Below are 20,271 nucleotides of genomic sequence, written 5' to 3'. Positions count from 1 at the left end.
CAACCTCGACGTCCGACGATCACCCACGCAACCCGGCATGTAAATTACCAGAGGCTGTGAATCATTTCGTAACCCGCGTTGTAGACTGTAGCTGTGGCCCAGGAGAGCCAGGCTGGGGCTGGGATACGAGGGGGGGGGGGGGGGGGGGGGGAGAGGGAGAGATTCTCTGGGCCCGATCCTCCTCTGTCCTCCGGGCCCCATGGCGATCGGTACCGCGGCGCAGCTCGCGTCCGCTTACATAAGATGAAGACGAAGGAAGAGGAAGAGGAGGAATATTCCTTGAGAAAGGCTGCACGACGATGCTGATCGTCGCGGACGCTGATCCCCGTAGATGGCCGTGGGACGCGCTTCGGGCCCCAACTCCCACCTATAAGGCTTATTAGGTATTTCAGGCTTCGGGAAGAATATGCAGGCCGCGAAGGAGAAGAACAATATGCATAAGGGGGCGGCGAGGGGTCGGGGGGAACCCCTTCGTCCCTTCTCTCCTCTAAATCTCCTTCCCGTTTCGTAGGATGAGAGGATCACGGTGTTCATCGCATCTCGCGTTCACACGAGACCGCTGCATATTCTATTTTTAGACACTCTAAAGTCGATCTACCGCCGCGTGACTAGCCAAATGGAGATCGTAAGCTCCCACCTCTTTCTACTAATCATCCGTCTGTCTTTATCTTGTCAGAGAGAAGCTCAGTTAGCAGGATTTAGCAAAACAAAATGTGTTGAACCGTTCGCGAAACGCTTCCGCCAATACCGCGAGCGTTGTCCCAAACGCGTCACTACAGTTTGCAGCGATGAATTTTCAAGACTCGATTCTCGGTGCTCGGGCCCCTCAGCGAAGGGGAAATTGCACGTGGTCCACTCTTGCCATCGTTTTATTGCGCGTCGAGTAGCGTTCGGTGGTTTATAAGCGCCGGAGACGATCGAGCGTCGGAAATAAAATTCGAAGCGTGCGGATCGACGGTGGCCATCTTGATTTCCCAATAATCGATAGTTGAAAAATACACGCGACCGGACCCGACCTCGTCATTTCCGAGTATCAACGTCGTGCACTTCCTCACAACAGTTCGCAAACAGGCGAGAAAGAACGCGACATCGACTCTGTATGGCGCAGAAAAGGCGTCCAGGCGGACTCCGACGCGTTGTAGGTACAGCGATGCGAGGATGAGGTGGAGGTGAAAAGAGGATCGAAAAACGGAGGAGGGAGGGAGGGATGCGGCATTGTCTGATGATGAGGGTAGCCCGTGGTGCCGTGGAGGAAGGCGCGGAGAGGCGCGGAGGAAGACGACCGCGGCCTTACGCCTCGGGCGAAACACGACCCGTTTCAAAGACACGTAGAGGTATAGGGCCAGCGAGCGGAAGGGCGCGCCCTAAAATATGTGGACCCTCGGGCGACGCGGACTCCTCGTTACATCCCGACGGATGCCCCGAGGCGGCCCGATTTGTCCGTCCGTTCGTCTGTCCATCGGTCCGTCGCTCGTCCGGTTGACTCTGGAGCGCCGAGGTATGATACAAAAACACGAGGTTATTTTCTCTCTCGCGCACTCGTACAGTCATACCTCCGCCATTCGTCGACAGGGACTCGAGCCCCTGACCCTGGGGCAACGAGCGATACCATGCACGACGACCTTATCCTCGTCGGGCGGATAACTCGCCCACGTGGGTGACGAACCACGGCTGATCTCATCCTCGTGCATCTGTGCAGATGCGTCTACCGCAGGGTCCTTCCACGGAAATTCCGATCGTTGGAATCCATTATGTCCAGTGGTCCCGGAAACGTCCTCGAATTTGTTACGAATTTTTTACTGGACACCATGGAATCTCGGATATCTTCGGCAACTTCCAGCACCCTGTCAGGAGTGTTTCGTTTTGGTGCATTGACATTGCACGTGGTGGAATGTTGGGATTTGGCGATGAAACCGCATTCGGCGCAGCCTCGTTCGATCTTTTAACGTTTCTGTTCCGTTTCTTTGTTTGCTTTTTTCCTCTGTCATTCAAATTTGCATATTAACACCGACGGCGGATAATGGTGATGGGATATTGGCCGGGCAGTCGGCCGGGGCTCCATGCCCTACAGCTCTTATACTCGTTCGCGTCGGCGTTGGCGTTCGCGGACCGTTTCGTGCTGTTCGATTTGGTTCGGAAACGCCTTGGGCATCGAGGAATAACGTTGTTGGCCGTGGCTGCTTCGCCCTTGGGCTATTCCAATATAACTACAATATCCTGTAGAGGAATATCTCCGTGTAGTAGTGAACCTTGCGAAGGCGAGCCAGCCCGCGTTCCCTCAATATCAAACGCTGCGTGCAACAACACCCGGGAAGCAACTCCATTTTATATACATTTTTCGTTGACCACCGTGTCAAATCAATAAACTTACAAAAGGAATTCTCCCAAGACCATTTAACGCATCTCGGATCAACCTCTTTTCATCAAAATCCACCCATTCCGTCCAAGCACCAAACAGCTACACAACACTGACATGTTTTCTCTCGGAGCAATAATTAGCGTTTCAGCGAAGTTCTAATTGAATCCTATACAGTACATCGTTTAGCGCGTGAACGAATGTCAGAGTGTCATCTTCGACTCTAAACCAGTACCATAATCGAAACGAGAATAGTAAGTGAATTTCGTCGCAGAAGTTATACCGCTTCGTGAAAAATTCGTTCCTACAGCAACGGTGCTTTATCCCAGATCACCAATCCTAAAAACTATCGTACACATCGCCTGTCTATAAGTAGCGATCAGAAATGATCGAGACTACGAATACCTGTACCCGGTTTTGGCCGATCTCTGGCGACTCGAACCTGCGCCATAACGCAGTTTCGGATTAATTCTTCCGCGGTACCGAATCTTGATTTCGGCTTCATGGTCACCAACCCAATGTCCCTAGTTACACCCACTTCCACTTTTTTCCTGGGTTCGTGAAGAGGTGAAACTGGATCAATCCGTGATTTGGAGTACCTTGAGACCCCGATGAAGGCACCGAGTGAAAATATCGCCGGATATCGAAATCGGCGTCGTCGTCGTCGGCGGCGGCGGCGGCGGCGGCGTCGCGACGCCAGCGTAGGATGATCGGTGGCCTGCGGTCCGTCTCGACGTCGCGAGCAGCGCAGTTCCCGCTCGGCTCTCGCGTCGTGCGCGTCGATGTGCTGCACCTGTCCGATATTAACGCGGGAAAACCAACCACGTGACAAGTGTGACGAGTATTATAGATATATAATATAATAATTAAAAAGAAGGTGGGCGTAGCTGATGCCTACGTGCCGATGACAGGAGGACCGTCGCCTCGTAGTCGCATTTTCCGCGCATATCGAGAATTTGACGACTGACTGCGTGTCTTTTCTCTTCTTCTTCTCCTTAATGTTTTTATTTTCATTTCTTTGTTTCTTTTTCATTTTCGTTATTCAATCTTCATTTCTTTTTTTCGCGTGTGAGTTGGTGCGATCTTTCACCCCTTATAATACATCCGACTATCTTGTGGTGACCAGTTGGCAAAGCAAAGGGGGATTTGTTTGAAAATCGAAGAATACAAAGTGCTTCGAAAGTGCCTGATTATATCGCATTGGAATTTCGAATCTTTGATCGTCCACGGAATTTGGTCAAGTTGAAGAAAATCAAGGGAAAACAATTCGTCGTGGACAATCGGGGAGGAGCCGTCAACCTGGAGGCCACGTGTCCGAAACGGTGAGGATGACGCAGATATTTTCTCCAACATCCTCAAGCGGGTGCATCCTGCAATGCGGAGTCCCTTCAGCATGCCATTTCCGTATTAAGGCCCTTTGTATTCTTAATCCAAAAGTCTGTCAAAGCGACTATCAGCCCACCGTTTTTAAAGTACTTTTAACCGCGCACATATTTGATCAATGAATGATTGTAACTTGTTGAACTTGTAAGCAACTGTTCAGATACGGGGTATTTTTTCTTTTTTTTTTTTTTTCTTACACATCTTATTCTTGTCCGTGGTTTGACTTGTTCGCTCGTATTATAACGTACGAGGGGAATAAAGTGCGGGGAATAGCGATCTGGTATAAAAAGATTTACGAGAATGAATCGTATGATAGGTATACAAATTGATGCTGCGACCTGAGACCAATCAACACGCAAAGCGGGGCAATTAAAACCCAGAAGCTACCGAGCACGAGCGAAATTGCCATTAAACGTGATGTATGCACATACATATAAGTATAATATATAGGTATACTGTAGATACAGACAGCCGTGTCTGCGCGAAATCGGGAATTGATGCCATAGCTAGTTGATTACATACTCGACAGTCTTTAATCCAAACAAATCATTAAACTTTATCACTAATTAAGGTAAAAATTTAAAAAAAAAGGATAAATTTATTCGATTTTCACATCGGTTTAAATCCGATTAAACTGAAAAGTGAAATTTCGGTGCAGTTGAAACCTGACAGAGAACTCGAATTGTGAGTATACCTATACAGGTGTGGGTTGAGAACGTTTTCCGAGCATCTGAGGCAGAGGGGCACCCCTCGTCACAATATTCCTCATCTCGATCCTTTGCTCCTTCTCCCTGCGGTAAATATATAATATAAGGCGTGTTTCAATCGCGTATACTTTATACTACACCTATATCGCGTATATATATATATATATATATATATATATATATATATATATATATATATATATATATATATATACATATGTATGTATATACATTTACACTGCACCTCGGGCTCACATCAGTGGCGTTTGGAAAGACTAGCGATGGTTGAGGATAACCCGGGGAGCCCTGAGGCCCTGCGAGGTTGAGGACACGGGGAGGAGGGTGAAAGGAGAGGAACCGAGACGCCCGGGGCATCGGGGGCCCCCGGGTGCAGACGCGCTTCTCGTTCCGTTCCCGTAATTAGAGCAGAAGCCCGGAGGGCGAGCCGCAGGCGTTCGCGTCACTATAAGAGGCCCCGAACTTATTCGGGATCAGGGTGAGGAGGGAGGGGGAGGGGGATGAACGGACGGAGAAAATATCCATATTTTTATACACGTATGTACGTGTGTATGTACGTTATATTCCACGCCGACTTGGTAAACGGTTGACCCTTAATTTTTTTTTCATTTCACTAAGGATTTTTCCTACGTTAGTAAAATTTTGATATCGTCGTCAGATAATATAACGTATCGGCGTGTATAATTGCTTCGATGATATTGTAGTAACACAAGTATTTATAGAGGCCGATCTTGTTAATTACTTCAAGTGAGGTACGAATATACAGTACGAGTTATAGATTAGTGTTTTGTATACTCCCAGGAAAGTTTAGAGTTTCAGATTTTTTCCGATGTGCAGATGGATTTTTGTGTTTTTGGAATGCTAGAGATTCTTGAATTATTCAGATCTTCAATGATTTAATATTGCTTTCCAACACCGGTGTTTCATCGCTGGATCGTATAATAGACGAAGTTTCGTCGAACCGTTGAGGAATAATGAAATTGGATGGTTTTGGAAATTGAAATCACTAATCTGACACTCAATATTTCGAATGTGATAGATTACGGAAAATGATTAAGTCAGAATTGAGGAAAATATTTGAGATGAGTGTTGGTTCGAAGTTTGAAGACTGTTGCTGAAACGTTATGAAAGATATGAAAATTGAGAAATTCGCATCTAGGTATAATATAATGCTAACAAAGTTCGATTGCTGCAAGAATTGTTGCAATCATGTACCGGTCTACTTGTAACAAGCTTCATCACTCACGAATCTCTGTAAGCGACTGCCTGTGTATAACCGGAAGTATCTGGCGTTTCTAAAATTTTCAAAAGTCTCGTATCGAGACACGTCAACTTGCATGTCATGATATGTAATTATGTAACTGCATCAAAAATTGGACTTAATTCCGAATAACGAAAACTCTGGTATTGTATGCACGCAATTCCGTGATTACTGATTGAAAAAAAATTTCGAATATTGCTATCTTCCTTACAACACTTTGCCGAATCTTTGCCGCTCTCAGAATGAAAGCCGGAATGATATTCCGAACGCAAGGTAATCTCCAACGAGTTTTCAAACACTTCTAGAACCGGGTGCAAAGTAGGTACGTATACGAAAGGTGTAATATGCAGTCCTCGGTCACGCAGCCTGTATCTCATACCCATGTGTAGGTATATGCGTAGCGTATCCGAAGTTTCCGTCTAGTTGGCAAGTAGGCGAGAGAGTATAACTGGTCAAATAGGCAGGCCACAGACGAAATGGAGCAAGACACGCATTGGCGCGTGTCGGGGGAGTGCCAGTGCAACCGCCCCGCTCAGCCCCCGGATCCATCGAAGAACGAGCGATACTGACCTCGGCTCGAATTGCACAGGATACGTGGGATTCTCTGATTATTACTCGATTTCGACAGCCAGATGTAAAACGGCGCCTAAAGTCAAAAAACTGAGCTCTAAGAAAAAAGGATTTTTCTACTTATTACGTGCGGTAATAACAAGCCAGTGAAGGATTCAATATGGCCGCCGTTTACTCGCCTGCGATTTTGTTTCGGCCCTAAGATTATTTCCAGACCTCGGTGGCAATCGAGCGTTACTTCATACCGAAGATAACGATGGCAAGAATAGTTTAACCGGTGATTTCACCATCGACGAAAGCCTAAAAACCGAGAATTCAGTTTGCGAAATTTGGACGCGGTATGTGCCTTCGCTTTTCTCAAGACATGCGAATAATATTTTGCTGTGTTTCCCCACGTGCCGGTGAATAAAGAGACAGGTATTTTGTGTGTAGAAATTTTTATATAAATGTCGAATACTATCTAGGTTTCGCTTTCCTTAGTTCCCGTCGTCGCGCAAGAGTAAACCCGCGTCATGCCTGCTGCTGGATAATGAGCGACGTTTGATCGTTTGAAAGTTCATTCTACACATAGCTGGCATATACACAGAGCTATGCCACTGTAACTTCAGCTAGTAAGACTCTCGATTCGTCGGTTGTTCAAAGCAATAGAGCTGAGACGGTAAAAAAAAAATGTTGAAAACATAAGATATTGGATAAAATTGAAAATATCTATTTAGCCTTACATTTCCTAATGGCAAAATTCAGCTAATCGTAACAACTTCTTCTCGGATGTCGTTTCATACATTCGGTACGAGACTAAAATTGCAGCAGCATGTGAAAAATTAACGGTAATGTAAGGAAAAAAACAGCCGCGACTAAAATCATTTCATCGCATCGTCGAGTTATCCCGAATAATGTAAGAGCGGGCGGTGAGTAGGTCGCGAAATTTTTGAAAGTATTCGTCGGACGGCGATCTTGGCTAAAAGGTAGGTTATAATAGAGGTCATATACAGCGACGATGGAAATCAAGAACTCGTCGCTCGTCGTGCGTGTAAACTGTAAGATGACGCAGCTGTGCGCATCTCCGAAATTTCCAGCACCCAGCGTCCGCGCGGTTTCGAATTCTCCGGACGCCGCGCCAGTGCGCCGTTTTGCATACACACGCGACGCGCATAGATCAGCCGCTAGATCCCCACCGCTTTTTGACCGACCGGGGAGCGCGAGCCAAACCGGTCGGGCACGCGCTCCTCGCCACAGCCGCGCTATCGCCCCGTTCTATCGGAATGATAATCCCCATCTCCACTGCGCTGATGGCAGCCACTGAGAGCATTCACTCTGCGACAACCGCGCGGAGCGAACCATGCGGTCAGATGGGTTTCAGGAATTTTTTGCTTCAAGTACTTCACGGCTGCCTGACGGATTGCCCATCCTTCAAACTCGTGCACAGAATTTCGAGATACGACTGAGAATTTCAGCACTTTCATGTAAGTTCATACGACTTCGTATAGGATTTCAGAGATTTAATGGAATTAAATATGATTTCGGAGGATTCCACAACATTGCATAAGATCTCAATTGGTGTACAAACATTTCAGAAATTTCTGAAATCACATGAAAGTGCTGAAATTCTAAGTGATCTATTGAAATTCTATTCGGATATCCATTGAAATTTTATGAAATGTTGTGGAATCTTCCGAAATCATATTTAATCCCATAAAAACTCTGAGATCCTATATAAAATCGTATGAATTTTCTTTGATACCCCTAAAATCTCATGAAATCCTGTAGGATAATTCAAAATCTTGCTGAATCCTTTGCAAATGCGGAATTCCGACTGAAACCTCTGAAATATTCTGAAATCATATGAATCATTTGGATTCTTTGAAATCGTAAATCTTGAAAACTGCAAGTCTACACATAAACCGATGAGTGATTAGCCTCTGGAAACTGCACCCAACGCTGGTGACTACTTCGTCCTTTGATAATCGATAATTAACGCTTTAATTCTTCGAGATTTTCAAGTGCAGGAAGACTGAAGGATCCGTTGATACAAAAATAAAAAATAAAAAAGTAATACTACAGCGTTGCGCTTTCTTTTTGCAATTCCTTGTATCCTCCGCATGCAGATTTCCATTTATATATTCCGTTAATTAGCACGAACGAGGCGAATCTGTCACTGATCTTCGATCCGCATTTGTGGCGATGATAATAACGATAATAACGCACATCAGCCGCTGCTTAAGAAGAAGCTGGCGGACGGTTATTATAACGGAAGCTGATATCTAATTAGCGGTTTTCTCAAGTTCGTAATTAACGGTGCAGCTTCTCCGTCTCTGCGGCAGTGACGAGACGGAAAAATTCCAAGCAAATATACATAATACCCGATGATATTCGTATACTCGGACCGTGAATCTTACCTCATAGCGCCAACGCGAGTTCTTGAACATGCGGCTACTTACGCCTTACAACCTCGGACATATTTTTCGCGGGAATCGAGTGAAACGGAGAAGTAAAAGGCGGCGCATGCACGCGGCATTGTACGTTATATATTTTTGAATTTGCATCTGGATTGGCGCGGCAGAGGCGGCCGGGCAAAAGCGAGCTCCTCCGGCCCTCGAGGGCCGAGGTATATGCAAGATTATAATACTGCAGGTATGCGTGCGTCGAGGTGATAGGATGCGGAGTAACCGACGCCCCGTGAGTCCGAGAGAGACGCTCGCCCCCGGCGATCCACTCGCCCTCATCCCATGCCTGCAATGGGCCCGGCTCTTTGCACGATCCTACGGCGTTTTACGGACCGCAACCCCCCGCCCCCATCCGGCATCCCTCGCGATACGAGTCCTCGTCAAGACGAAGCTGCCCGCATTCCAGGGACGAATCGGGACCAAAAATTATTCATTTCTTTCGGTGATTCCCCGGTGTCTTCGGAAGCAGATGAGAACCTGAAGGACCCAGCGGAAACAGTCTTACAGGAGTTGGTTGGAAAGGACCCCGCGAAATCCTTATGGGAATTGGCTGGATTTTTAGTATCTTATAGTATATACATATTCTCTCGATGAAAAATTCTCGTGGACACAAGTCCGAATAAGAAAGGTGTACAGGTTTTTTGATATCTACGGATTTCGGGATTTTTGTGAATTGTAAAGCTTCGAGGGGACGCGAAATCAAACAAATCACTCAAAAAACTGCACGGTCGATTCTCAAAGATAGGCAGGAAGCTGTGATCGATTCCATCGACGCGTTGATTCCATCCACGAACTCGCTGGTTTACCGGAAGGAAGTGCAACGTCGGATTTCGCATGAAGAACGAGACCCTCCGACTCTTGCAACAATCGACTTGTCCTGTTTTTCACGCGTCTGCGGAGTCTCTGCGAATCGGCTGTGCACTTTTTGAGTGATATATTTGATTTCGAGTCCCCCTTGAAGCTGTGTAATTCGTAAAAATCCCGTAATCCATAGATATCAAAAAATCCATCCACCCCCTTTCCAAAGCCTGTATCTCGGAAACTGGTGATTTTCGGGACTTGTGTCCATGACCAACAAATTGTGTCCAACTTTTCTGATCAGGACCATATGTACTATACTACATACTAGAAACCCAGCTATTTTCACTGGGAACGAATTTCAATAAAAAACCAGATCCAAATCCAGGTTCCATTTCAATTCAAAATCTATGAGAACCGTTGCAATTTCCCGACAAATTGTACGTCCCAAAAAATCGAGACTAAGATAAATTAGTTGTCATTATATCAAAGGTTGTAATTCGCCCCTGGCAAGAAATTTCAACAGCGATTCCTTCACAAACGGAAATGTAATATGTATAAATACAGCTGACGAACATCTGATGGCTACAGTAGGTACACTGTATCATTTCATCGCGCCGTTAGCCTACTTAATTGCCTTATTAATACATATGAAAATCACACAGATCCACGACCCCCTGAAATTAATCGTATGATTATAAATGGATGTGAACGATCGCAATGGGGGTGGAGGGGGCTAATAGGGGTAGAAATATGAGAAACAACAGCATGCAACAATGGGGTAAAACGGAGTGAATCGTTTCTCCGTAAATTTGCACGATCGTTTGAATGGACGGGGGTCGGTACGGGTAGGGGGCTAATTAAGTGGCGACGATATAATCGCGGAGCGAAAGTCAGCGCATGGAGTGCATGAACTTGCATTTGCGGTAATTAAACCGAGAACCAGCCGGGCTGCTGTCGGCGTGGGTCGGTCGGAGGCAATTCACCGTAATTAGCGCCTGTGCCCTGGCTCCCACTATCCTGATTACTTGCGCGTGCCAGGATCCCGTTTCGCTACCCACTTCCTCCCGAGAACGGTGATCTGCCCACATAGCTTCTGTACAAAACGTTGCCCCGTTTCGTTTGGCAGCCGGTCTGAATGGCGCTTGGAAGCTTAACGAGGCTGCTTCTTTCTTCAGCTTATATCCCACCCGCCTTCTCCGGCTACTTTCCCTTTCGCGAATTTCAATCGATATAATCGTTGAGCCAATACCCGTGTTCTGCAATTAACCGCAAGTCTACGCATAAAATCAATCGTCCTGGTTTACTTTGTGCTTTTTTTCATATCATCGCTTCTTACCTCTGTTTCGATACAAACCGCAATGCATTTCGTAACTCCCGGGCTTTCTCTATATTTCAGACGGAAATGTGAGGCCGACGGGAAGGAGACCAAGACGGAGCTGGCAGCGCAGCGCAATATGTTCCCCAGCGCTCAAATAAAAATGAGGTAATTTACCACTGAACTAGGCATATATATACAGATGAAAATAGAAAAGAGAACACTTTTATTCATCTATCGTACAATTTCTCAACTTTTTATATTTTCATTGCACTCCTCGACGGAATTTACAGATTGCTATCGCCAAGCAGTTCGCCAGCAACGTCGCCAACGATGTCGAACTCCTCTTCGCCCACTCCTCCGACCCCCGCGGCCCCCGCCTATAACCAAAAAATGACGGGGATCCCCTGCGTCGCTGCAGCCTCGAGGTACACGGCCCCTGTCCACATTGACGTTGGCGGAACGATTTATACCTCATCCCTCGAAACCCTGACCAAGTGAGTATAAGTTTCATTTATATATGCATAGGCTTGATTCGGATCTTCGACGAAGACTCCTTTTGTCCATTCCGTGAAGGCGTGATCGATGAACGTCGGTAATTCCACGGTGAAGTTGAATGAAGTGTGAAGAAAGGACCCCGCAGAATCCTGATGGAAATTGACTCCCGGTTGAATTGGCTGGACTTTCAGTATGTGGTATAGTACATGTACTCCCGATGCGAAAAGTTCTCATTGACACAAGTCCCAAAAATCACTAGTTTCTAAGATACAGACTTCGGAAGGGGGGTGGATGGATGTTTTGATATCTATGGATTACGCGATTTTTGTTTTGCGGCAGCCAGTATCCATAAGCATTCTGCGGTATCCTTTGAAAGCGACCATTGAAAAATTCACCCTACCGACACTTTGGCTTCGAGCATTCAGAGCTTTTCTCCTTATAATTTTTTCGTGTTACTCATCGAATATGCGATCCAGTTGAAAGTATATTCATGCAAGTACGTTCACCGAAAAAAAAATGTCAAGCCTGTCAGATTAAACGTTTGACCGCGCATGCGCAAGCTTTGTCATCACTTCATGCAGGCTGGCCAACCCAAGTTTCAGCTCAAATTTTTTTCGTTCGAGCAGACCTCAAACAGCTGATGTAGCTATTAAATAAGGATTGAAAAACTTGTACCGTGGACTTTGACTAACGAGATTACTTAAATTGCGTACCGTTTCAAGAAAGTTGAAACTCTCCCACCTTGCAGACGAAAATATAACGGGCTGCAAGATCTCGCCGACCAATGGAGCTGAATTATTTCGCGCATGCGCAGCACGTCAATCATCGGCCTGCGAAGTTTCACCGTTTCCATTCGGCGCACATGTAGCCTGTACGTTTATGATATAATCTCATGGTGCGGCCGCGGCGTGTATAGCTTAGCTTTCGACAAAACAATAAGGTCGAGAGAGCCTGTAACGAGGGAGGAAGGCGCAACGGAGCGTGTCGAGAGCAGACCGATTTCCGCGGCCCTAGATCTTTTTAAGCGTCACATAAGCGATACTTGGTACAGCGGTTGCCTATCGCCTCCAGTTCCTGCTCCATCATCTCATTTAACCACCTCCACCATCTTATTCTTATTCTTCTTCTCCTTTCGAGAAGAACGATAGGCGTTCTACAAACGCGGTGAACCGCGGCCGGTGCCTCAACACGCTGATTTCTGATCCCATAAGCCGCTCTCGATTCGCTTCAAACGATCGCTAATCGCGTCCGGTTTATTTCAAAACACGTACAGCTGCCCCACGTCTCTTGTGTGTGTGTGTGTGTGTGTGTGTGTGTCGGTGCTGAGCTCTCTGCATCTGCATGCGAGGCTGACAGATTCAGTAGGTGAGTTGGACGCCGCCGCCGCCTGCATCACTCTGCTACTTTCCGTTACAGCTGACCGATGTCTAATCGGGGGAAAAAAATCAACCGCTGCACTGCAATCGCGAATCTCGTCGGTTATACCTTTAACATAGAAATAATTATTTCCCCGCGTTAAGGAGGTCGTGCCGAATCGGAAATTACACTTACGATTCAACATACATTTCGCAGAAGCTACCAGCGCTCTACAGCAGGGAAATTTCTTTCTAACATTCGATGCTGTTTTCACAGAGACTGTCGTTAAACCGGGAAACTATGAACGTTTTTCTCTGCCCTTCGAACCGTTTTTTAAACTGTTTTTTTCGCAATTTTTTCCACAGTGTCAAGATAAAGAAACCATATGTTCAGTTTGCAATATTTAGTCTCAACTTAGTCGGTTCTCAGAAGCTAGATTAGAGACCTGAAACACAGGTACCAGAATTATTTTAAAGATTTCAACTTATACGGTATCATATCACAGGGCGCGGATAAATAAATCGAGCCCGAAATTTGCCGCTACAAACTCGTTTGTGGGATTTCTGAAATGCCGGAGGCTTGATGAGTCTGGGACTAAAGAGAACACTCGATTGAATCGAGTCGGTTTGTTCTATTCAATCCTGATCCAAACTTGTATACGTAATTTGTTTCTTCGGCAGAATAACACAGGCCTGCGAAATATAACTTTCAGTTTCCCCTGAAAATAATAATGCTTTTTTTTAGGTATTTAGTTATGTTGAATTATAATATAGTGCTAGTTTGTTTACAGCACATCGAGATTTATTTTCATGTAAGTTATGTATATTTACAAATTTTTTAACAATATTTGTGAAAAAATAAAATATAATGAACGTTTAGTTATGAAATGAACAACATTGCAACGTGCAACATGAAAAATTTGGAAAAACCGCCCATATGTATTGTTTTAAGGTTTCAACAATATTCCAGCTTTCAAACTGATAAAATGATCACACTTACGCATGAATAAAAGAATTATAATGATTTGTAACCAAAAATTTTTGAAGGTATACAACAAACTCGTAACATTTCGATGAGTAAGTTGAAATTTATCAGATTCCTTGAAATTTGATTATACAAGGATTTACCTATGATAATTGATACTGATATTACATGATTGTACAATATATTAATGACACATTCTCTCTATTTAACAAATTATAAGACGTGTATTTTCTTTTCCAAGTTGAAGGGAGTGGGTGGGCAGTAAACCCCCCGCGAGAATAATCTCTGACTTTATTCCCTTGTTACATAATGTATCTATCTTCTGAGAAAACTGACGTAACAGAATTTTTCAAATATTTCTTGTCATAGATTCGTACCTAATACCTACGGAAATTACTGCTCAGTTTTATAAGAAGAAAACTATCGCAGGTCTGTGTAATTCATCAGGTACATGAATAGGCAGGTTAAAATAGCGATAAAACATCCTTGACTTATGGTATCAGGACAGCAGCTCTGAGAGACTCAGCTCGTCCTTAACCTACGTACCAACCAACCAACCCCAAAATCCGCTGCCGATGGTAGATCTGCGGCATTAATGTATATGTATAAATGGATATTATAACGCTGCATACGAACGAAGGCAATAATACGAGAATGATGTGAGCCGATCGTTTAACATTTTCCCATAGCAAGCGAGCCGGCGAAACGAAGGAAAAGGAAGAAAGGACGACCGGAGAACCGAGGAGAAGATCTGACCCCGCCGCTCGGGGATCCCCGGCGGTCATCACGCCGCCGCCCCCCGGACGCGATTCCTCCACCCCCTCTTGCCCGGCGGGCCGATGCACAGGCCCCCCACCCTTCTCACGGTGTCCCTTCCCCCGGTCCCTCGTTCCGTTCCGTTCCGTCCCGTTTCGTTTCGTTTCGTTTCGTTTCAACATTTTTTACCTGACTTATGTACAACAGAGGGATCGGGCGCAACGCGGAGCCCAGGGCCTCTCTCTCTCTCTCTCTTTCTCTGCTCTTCCCTCTTTATCTCCGACTCAGTGCAGGGCCCTGTGACCCACCCCCCTCCCCCCCTCCGACCCCCTCGGCCCCCGGGGCTTGCGGGCGTTATTACGCGTTATCGCGAGGATGCTATGGGAACGCGCCTCGGGCGGCCGGGTATTCCTCGTTGTGCCATAACGTACATACCTACCTACCTACCTACCTACCTCCGCGATTATACCTATATAGGTATGTGCCCGCATACCTGTACCTCTATACCTACTAACCATGCCGAAGAATAATGAGTTTTGTTTTCCTCCGCTCCGCAGGCTTTGCTTATAATATAATACCTATAACGCAAACTTGCCGGTAAGCAAAAATGATACTGCGCGCAAAGTCACGGGGGGTGTGAAAACCGATACACAAGGGTGTTTTTTTTACGGGTAACACGAGTTCGCTTCTCCCTGTTTATTTACAATATTTAATCATTATTCAAGAAGGTTTTGTTTCAACTTGTTCGGTTAAATTCTGAGGCCAGTCTCGGGATTCTGAAAGCTTATAGGTTATGATACACTAGTCTCAACTTTCATGCGATAGAGGTTTTAAGGTGATCCAGATGCTTTTATACATCCATATATGGCTGTGTTATTACTGCACCTAAGTGTATGCGAATAATCGTATAACCGGAGCAAAATCTAGCGCGGCCTTAATATTATACGTTATTTATACCATTTTTATTGCTTCCGCTGTAAACCGGATGAATGGAAGGTCCTGCATACTTCCGGTCGCGATGTCTCTCAGGTAATTAAACGCGGAGATGCCGTTTCGTATTCCTCATTTTACAACTCCCCAACTTTCACGCTTATATCGTGGTGAAATCTACAAAATTTTGCACACGTTTTTATACCAAACACCACATCTATATACTGACTATGGGATCTTTCTCGCTCGACTTATTTTTTATCAACGTGTCTGACAAAACTTATGATAATTTTGAAATCACGATCTAATATCGGTGCCGTAGGTTCATCTCCTGAAATCTGTCTAATAATAACGAGAATCGTGTGATTCTAGGAGAAAGACACTTCACGAATCAGGCAACGAACGTCGTTAGGTCCACATCATAATTTCAGTTCGAAGAGCTCGGGTCTTCGATTGAACGGTTATAAAATTTTCGGAGAAGCAGCAGCTGCAGTCACAGCGTCGTCGGAATAGGTGTAGGTATAAGGTATACCTATAGGAATGTGTAAGCGTCGACACGACGACGCCAAGGGCGTGTGTAAGCGAACGGAGACTTCTGGAGCAGCTTGAAGCGACTTTTGAACAACTTCGAGGGCAAGTGAACAGGTGGAGTTGATTGTCCGTCGGTCCACCTGCCGCTGATCGCTAAACTTTAGGACTCACTCCGAACCACCGCACCTTCATATTATAATAATTACCTTATAAAAGGCTCACTTGGAATAGCTACAGGTATACGGAGTATATCATGCACGCGCAAGAGCCACGCTGCTTTCGCATCCTTTCTCGATTCGTCTTCAAATATTCTTTGGCTGTACGATTTGTGTTTTTCTAACTGATGGCACTCGATGAAATCCGAGGGATTAATCACTCGTGAAATCTGGTGTACACTTTGCTGGAAATCTTGTGAAGTCCCTTGAAATCTTCTAAAATCCTTTGAAATCTTTTCAAATCTTTGTAATCTTGAATTAGGTGTACATCAAATCGATGAATGATCAACCCCTTGATAGAATCCGAACAAAACTACGATTGTAGGAAGCAGATGGCGAAAAAATCGAAGTCGTGAGTCCCGTGAGGTACAAAACTATAACACGTTGTAACACATGTCACGATTCTGTTTCTGAAGGGCCGTTCTACAAGACAATGGTTCGGGGTTTATTTCTCCTGGTTCAAATATCTTGGCGCCAAAAATACTCTATTATACGCCTTATTACTGTTACATTATACTCATAGAGAATCTTCTTTCGCAGGTACCCAGAATCGAGATTGGCAAAGCTGTTTAACGGTAGTATACCGATTGTCTTAGACTCGCTTAAGCAACACTACTTCATCGACCGAGACGGTGGGATGTTCAGGCACATTTTAAACTTCATGAGAAATTCCCGTCTGCTCATACCCGAGAACTTTGCAGACCTGGATCTACTCCTGGAAGAGGCACGGTACTTCGAGATTGCACGTGAGAATCCCAATCTTTCATTAAACGTTTACATACAGTATATTTCCTAATAAATGCCACGGTATGTCGGGCTACCTACCACTGAGAGGAACGAGTATCGGTAAAACAGACCTGCCGAGTCACTTAAACTTGACTCCGGAACACGATAGCTAAACGCTTTAGCATAGGTTGTAAACAACGAAACAACTTCTCGGCCAAATCCGCACAACTTTTCAATATCGGCAGTTTCAGCTCACTTGCGAGAACACTAAACGTACTACCTACCGATAACTCGGTAGGTCTACCTTACCGATATTTGTTCCCCTCAGTGGTGGGCAACCCAACATACTGCGGCTTTCACTTGAAAACACCCAACACCCTGTACGTATATGAATAAGTGCACAAGTTAATTTCGCGAATGATTCCCAACTCAAGTAGCCCTGCAAGATTATCCCCCAGCCGACTGACCGATTCTGTAAATGTTTCAGCAATGTGCCGGCAGCTCGACCAGATGAAGAAGGAGCGCATAAAAAACGGTGGAACGGGCTCTTCGCCGAGCCCGACGCCGACACAGCCCAACTGCGGTAGCGGGGGAGGACCGCAGGGGTTCAGAGACTCGGAGAAGCGAGGAAGCGACTCCTACGAGTGCGTGGCGCTCCACGTCAGCCCGGACCTGGGTGAGCGGGTGATGCTGTCTGGGGGTCGAGCGCTCCTCGACGAGGTCTTTCCGGAGACGACCCAAGCGGTGATAGACGCGCGTTCAGGAGTCGCTTGGCACCAGCAGGACGCACGGCACGTGATCCGATTCCCCCTGAACGGCTACTGCAAGCTAAACTCGGTGCAGGCGATAACAAGGCTGTTGAACGCGGGGTTCCGGGTCGTCGCTAGCAACGGAGGCGGCGTCGAGGGTCAGCAGTTCTCCGAATATCTCTTCGTCCGGCAGTCGGTGAACACCTGACAAATGTCCTCGCCACCCGCGAGCCGCTGCAAATCGGCAGATTCGCAAAACCGATAGCCGAGCCCCGCGGCACCGCGAAACGCGGGTTGCCGTCCGCCAGGCGCGAGTCCATTACGCATCTCGCTGTTAGGCATGCGCTGCTTATTCTCCGCGGCGAATAATTGCGCTCTCTAGCGCAACGGTGCCGTGTTATTTTCTTCGACTGTAATTCGCACAGTACCACCAGCTATTTGGATTGCGCAACTCGGTACAGCCACGGCGCAAGTATACAACGCACCGCAATTAGGCGATACAATACATTTTTACCTCCCGTTGAAAGCTGTGCAGGGATGTTTCATTGCGCGCGGTCTCGTCTAACGCGGCTCACTTTACTGTGAGAAGTGAAAATCATTTTCTCGTTTGCTCTGGGAAACCGTGGATATCTAAGTATCGGCTGTACGCTAGACTAGTTTCGTTTATTTATTTATTGTAATAGTTATTACGCACGATAGAACGATCGATGATGAGAGTATTTTGCATAAGTATTGTATGTTTCATAGGGATTTTGTTATTCATGTCTTCAAATTTTAGGTGTCATGATTCATTTTTACACCCTCATCTATGATGCATTTTTATACTCGGTGTAAGATCTTCAATCGATACCATTGTCATTCGCCTTTGAAATTTTTCGTGATGCAGATATGATACGCTTTTCCCAAGCTATAGGGAATACTTGTGACAACCGAATTGCATCAATTTTTGCAAACAAATACCATGATCTCCGCGGGTTGAAATGAAAAGACTGTGGATACGGTATACGGTGATAAATTATTGTTTGAAACCATCATCTGTAATTCTGTACTCATTATTGTTATTATCAGTTAGTTTTACAACCACGATCGAGGATTTACAGGTACTATGTTCAATTTCTTTTTTTCATTTCTTCATTTTTATGTATTTATGATAATTTACACTTCATATTATATATCGCATATTTGTATTTAAATAATGCTATCAGAGAACGAAATACAAGATAAGCAAGAAAAACAAAATTTTATTGTACATATTATAATTGTGCACTTGTATATTATACATTCTAAGCATTGTTCTAAACGTACTTATAATTTTACTATAGATAATAAACTATAATGATTATTATTATTATTGATATTATTATAACAACGAAATGTGAAACGTTGATCTCATTGATAAAATTACTATTATTACTGTTCCATATCTTCGTTAATAATCCTGGGAATGCATTTATAACCTCTGCTGTTCTTGCATACATTACAGTTCTGCAAATAAGAATTTGAATCGTAGCAGCACGGTTTATCTAACCACGAAAATTCCTATCTCTACAACTCGATCTGGAATAACTTGCTGAAAGAACCGCACAAAATACCGTTCGAACGGTATAAAAAATATACCTATATTCAGTCTTTCAAACCTATTTTCAACGGTGAACCGAAGCATAGAGATGAATTTGCTGAAAGCTTTAAAATTCGGTTCATCGGATATTATTGTATAATGCAGTATATTATAATACAAATTCTTCGCTCTCCCTCTGTCTAAAATTCCTTTTGATGCAGATTGTAATCGTTGAAGTAAGCTTAATTGCTATTTGAGTTAACGGGAAAACAAGTTTCGAGGTTTGTTTGCGAGCGTTATATTAAACCGCTCTTCAAATTGGACTCAAAGCCGATATGTTCGGGGAAACCGTTGGTGTCTTGATTTGTCATTAAATTATTCCGTGCAATCGATACTAAAAGAAAACCGGTACCTACTACCGGCAATGGAACTGAAATCGAGCCACTTGCTTGTTCCGTCAACGCAACAACGAAACCTCTCGCTTCGCACGGTGGATGAAAGGAGCATAAAAATATTAACAAAGGGCATGTTGGAGCAAGGAGAGACTCGATTAGGCGAAGGAGATGAGGGGCGGAAAGGGCGGGGGGGGGGGGGGGGAAGAGAGCGAGAAGTGTTTATTCGACCTGGGAAAAGTCCCCTCGAACGGGAATATGAACAGTGCATAGACAAAACAATTGAATGAATAATTTATGACCGAGTTAGTGAGGAAGCACAAAATTAAATTAAAATTAGCACCGAACTAGCAGAAGTAGGAGAAAAAAAGAACGAAATTTAATTATAGATGAGCGGGTAGGTGGATAAAAATAAATAAGTATAGAATGAAGAAATGGTGTATAAAATGAATAAAGAAAGAAAGAAAGAAAAGGAGAATAGATAATTAAATAAATTAATAAAACAAAGATATAGAGAGAAAGAGAGAGAGAGAGTAAGAGGACTGGACGAGAGCAGGCCGCGGTCGACGAGCGGACTGAACCAGCGAATGAACGGATGGACAGACGAATTCTCGAGCTGTGTGACGCCTCGAGGCAGTTGCCATGGTTACTCCGAACTCAATATCCGTGAGGCCGGCGGCGGTCCCAGCCTCGGGCTGTCATCCCTGGAACCCGCCGAGCG

At 45.0% G+C, this 20,271-nt stretch overlaps 1 protein-coding gene across 1 annotated transcript; it reads left to right on the top strand.

Moving 5' to 3' along the window:
• The first annotated feature begins 3,117 nt into the window (after nt 1-3,117).
• On the top strand, nt 3,118-19,709 carry LOC124298090 (BTB/POZ domain-containing protein kctd15-like). The gene is made up of 5 exons (XM_046749690.1): nt 3,118-3,678; nt 10,937-11,023; nt 11,149-11,352; nt 16,666-16,871; nt 17,339-19,709. Exons 2-5 carry the CDS (start codon nt 10,995-10,997, stop codon nt 17,806-17,808), a joined length of 909 nt encoding a protein of 302 aa, XP_046605646.1. The 5' UTR covers nt 3,118-3,678; nt 10,937-10,994; the 3' UTR covers nt 17,809-19,709.
• The last annotated feature ends 562 nt before the right edge of the window (nt 19,710-20,271 follow it).

This window comes from Neodiprion virginianus, chromosome 2, assembly GCF_021901495.1.
Source record: "Neodiprion virginianus isolate iyNeoVirg1 chromosome 2, iyNeoVirg1.1, whole genome shotgun sequence".
Classification (NCBI taxonomy): Eukaryota; Metazoa; Arthropoda; class Insecta; order Hymenoptera; family Diprionidae; genus Neodiprion; species Neodiprion virginianus.
The sequence above is the reverse complement of the archived record's forward strand: the minus strand, read 5'-3'. Positions and strand labels throughout refer to the sequence as shown.

Coding starts and splice junctions, on each gene's coding strand:
- LOC124298090 (XM_046749690.1), top strand. CDS start 10,995: ATGTTCCCCAGCGCTCAAATAAAAATGAG. Junction 11,353..16,665: donor TCCCTCGAAACCCTGACCAA/GTGAGTATAAGT, acceptor CTTCTTTCGCAG/GTACCCAGAATCGAGATTGG. Junction 16,872..17,338: donor ACGGTACTTCGAGATTGCAC/GTGAGAATCCCA, acceptor TAAATGTTTCAG/CAATGTGCCGGCAGCTCGAC.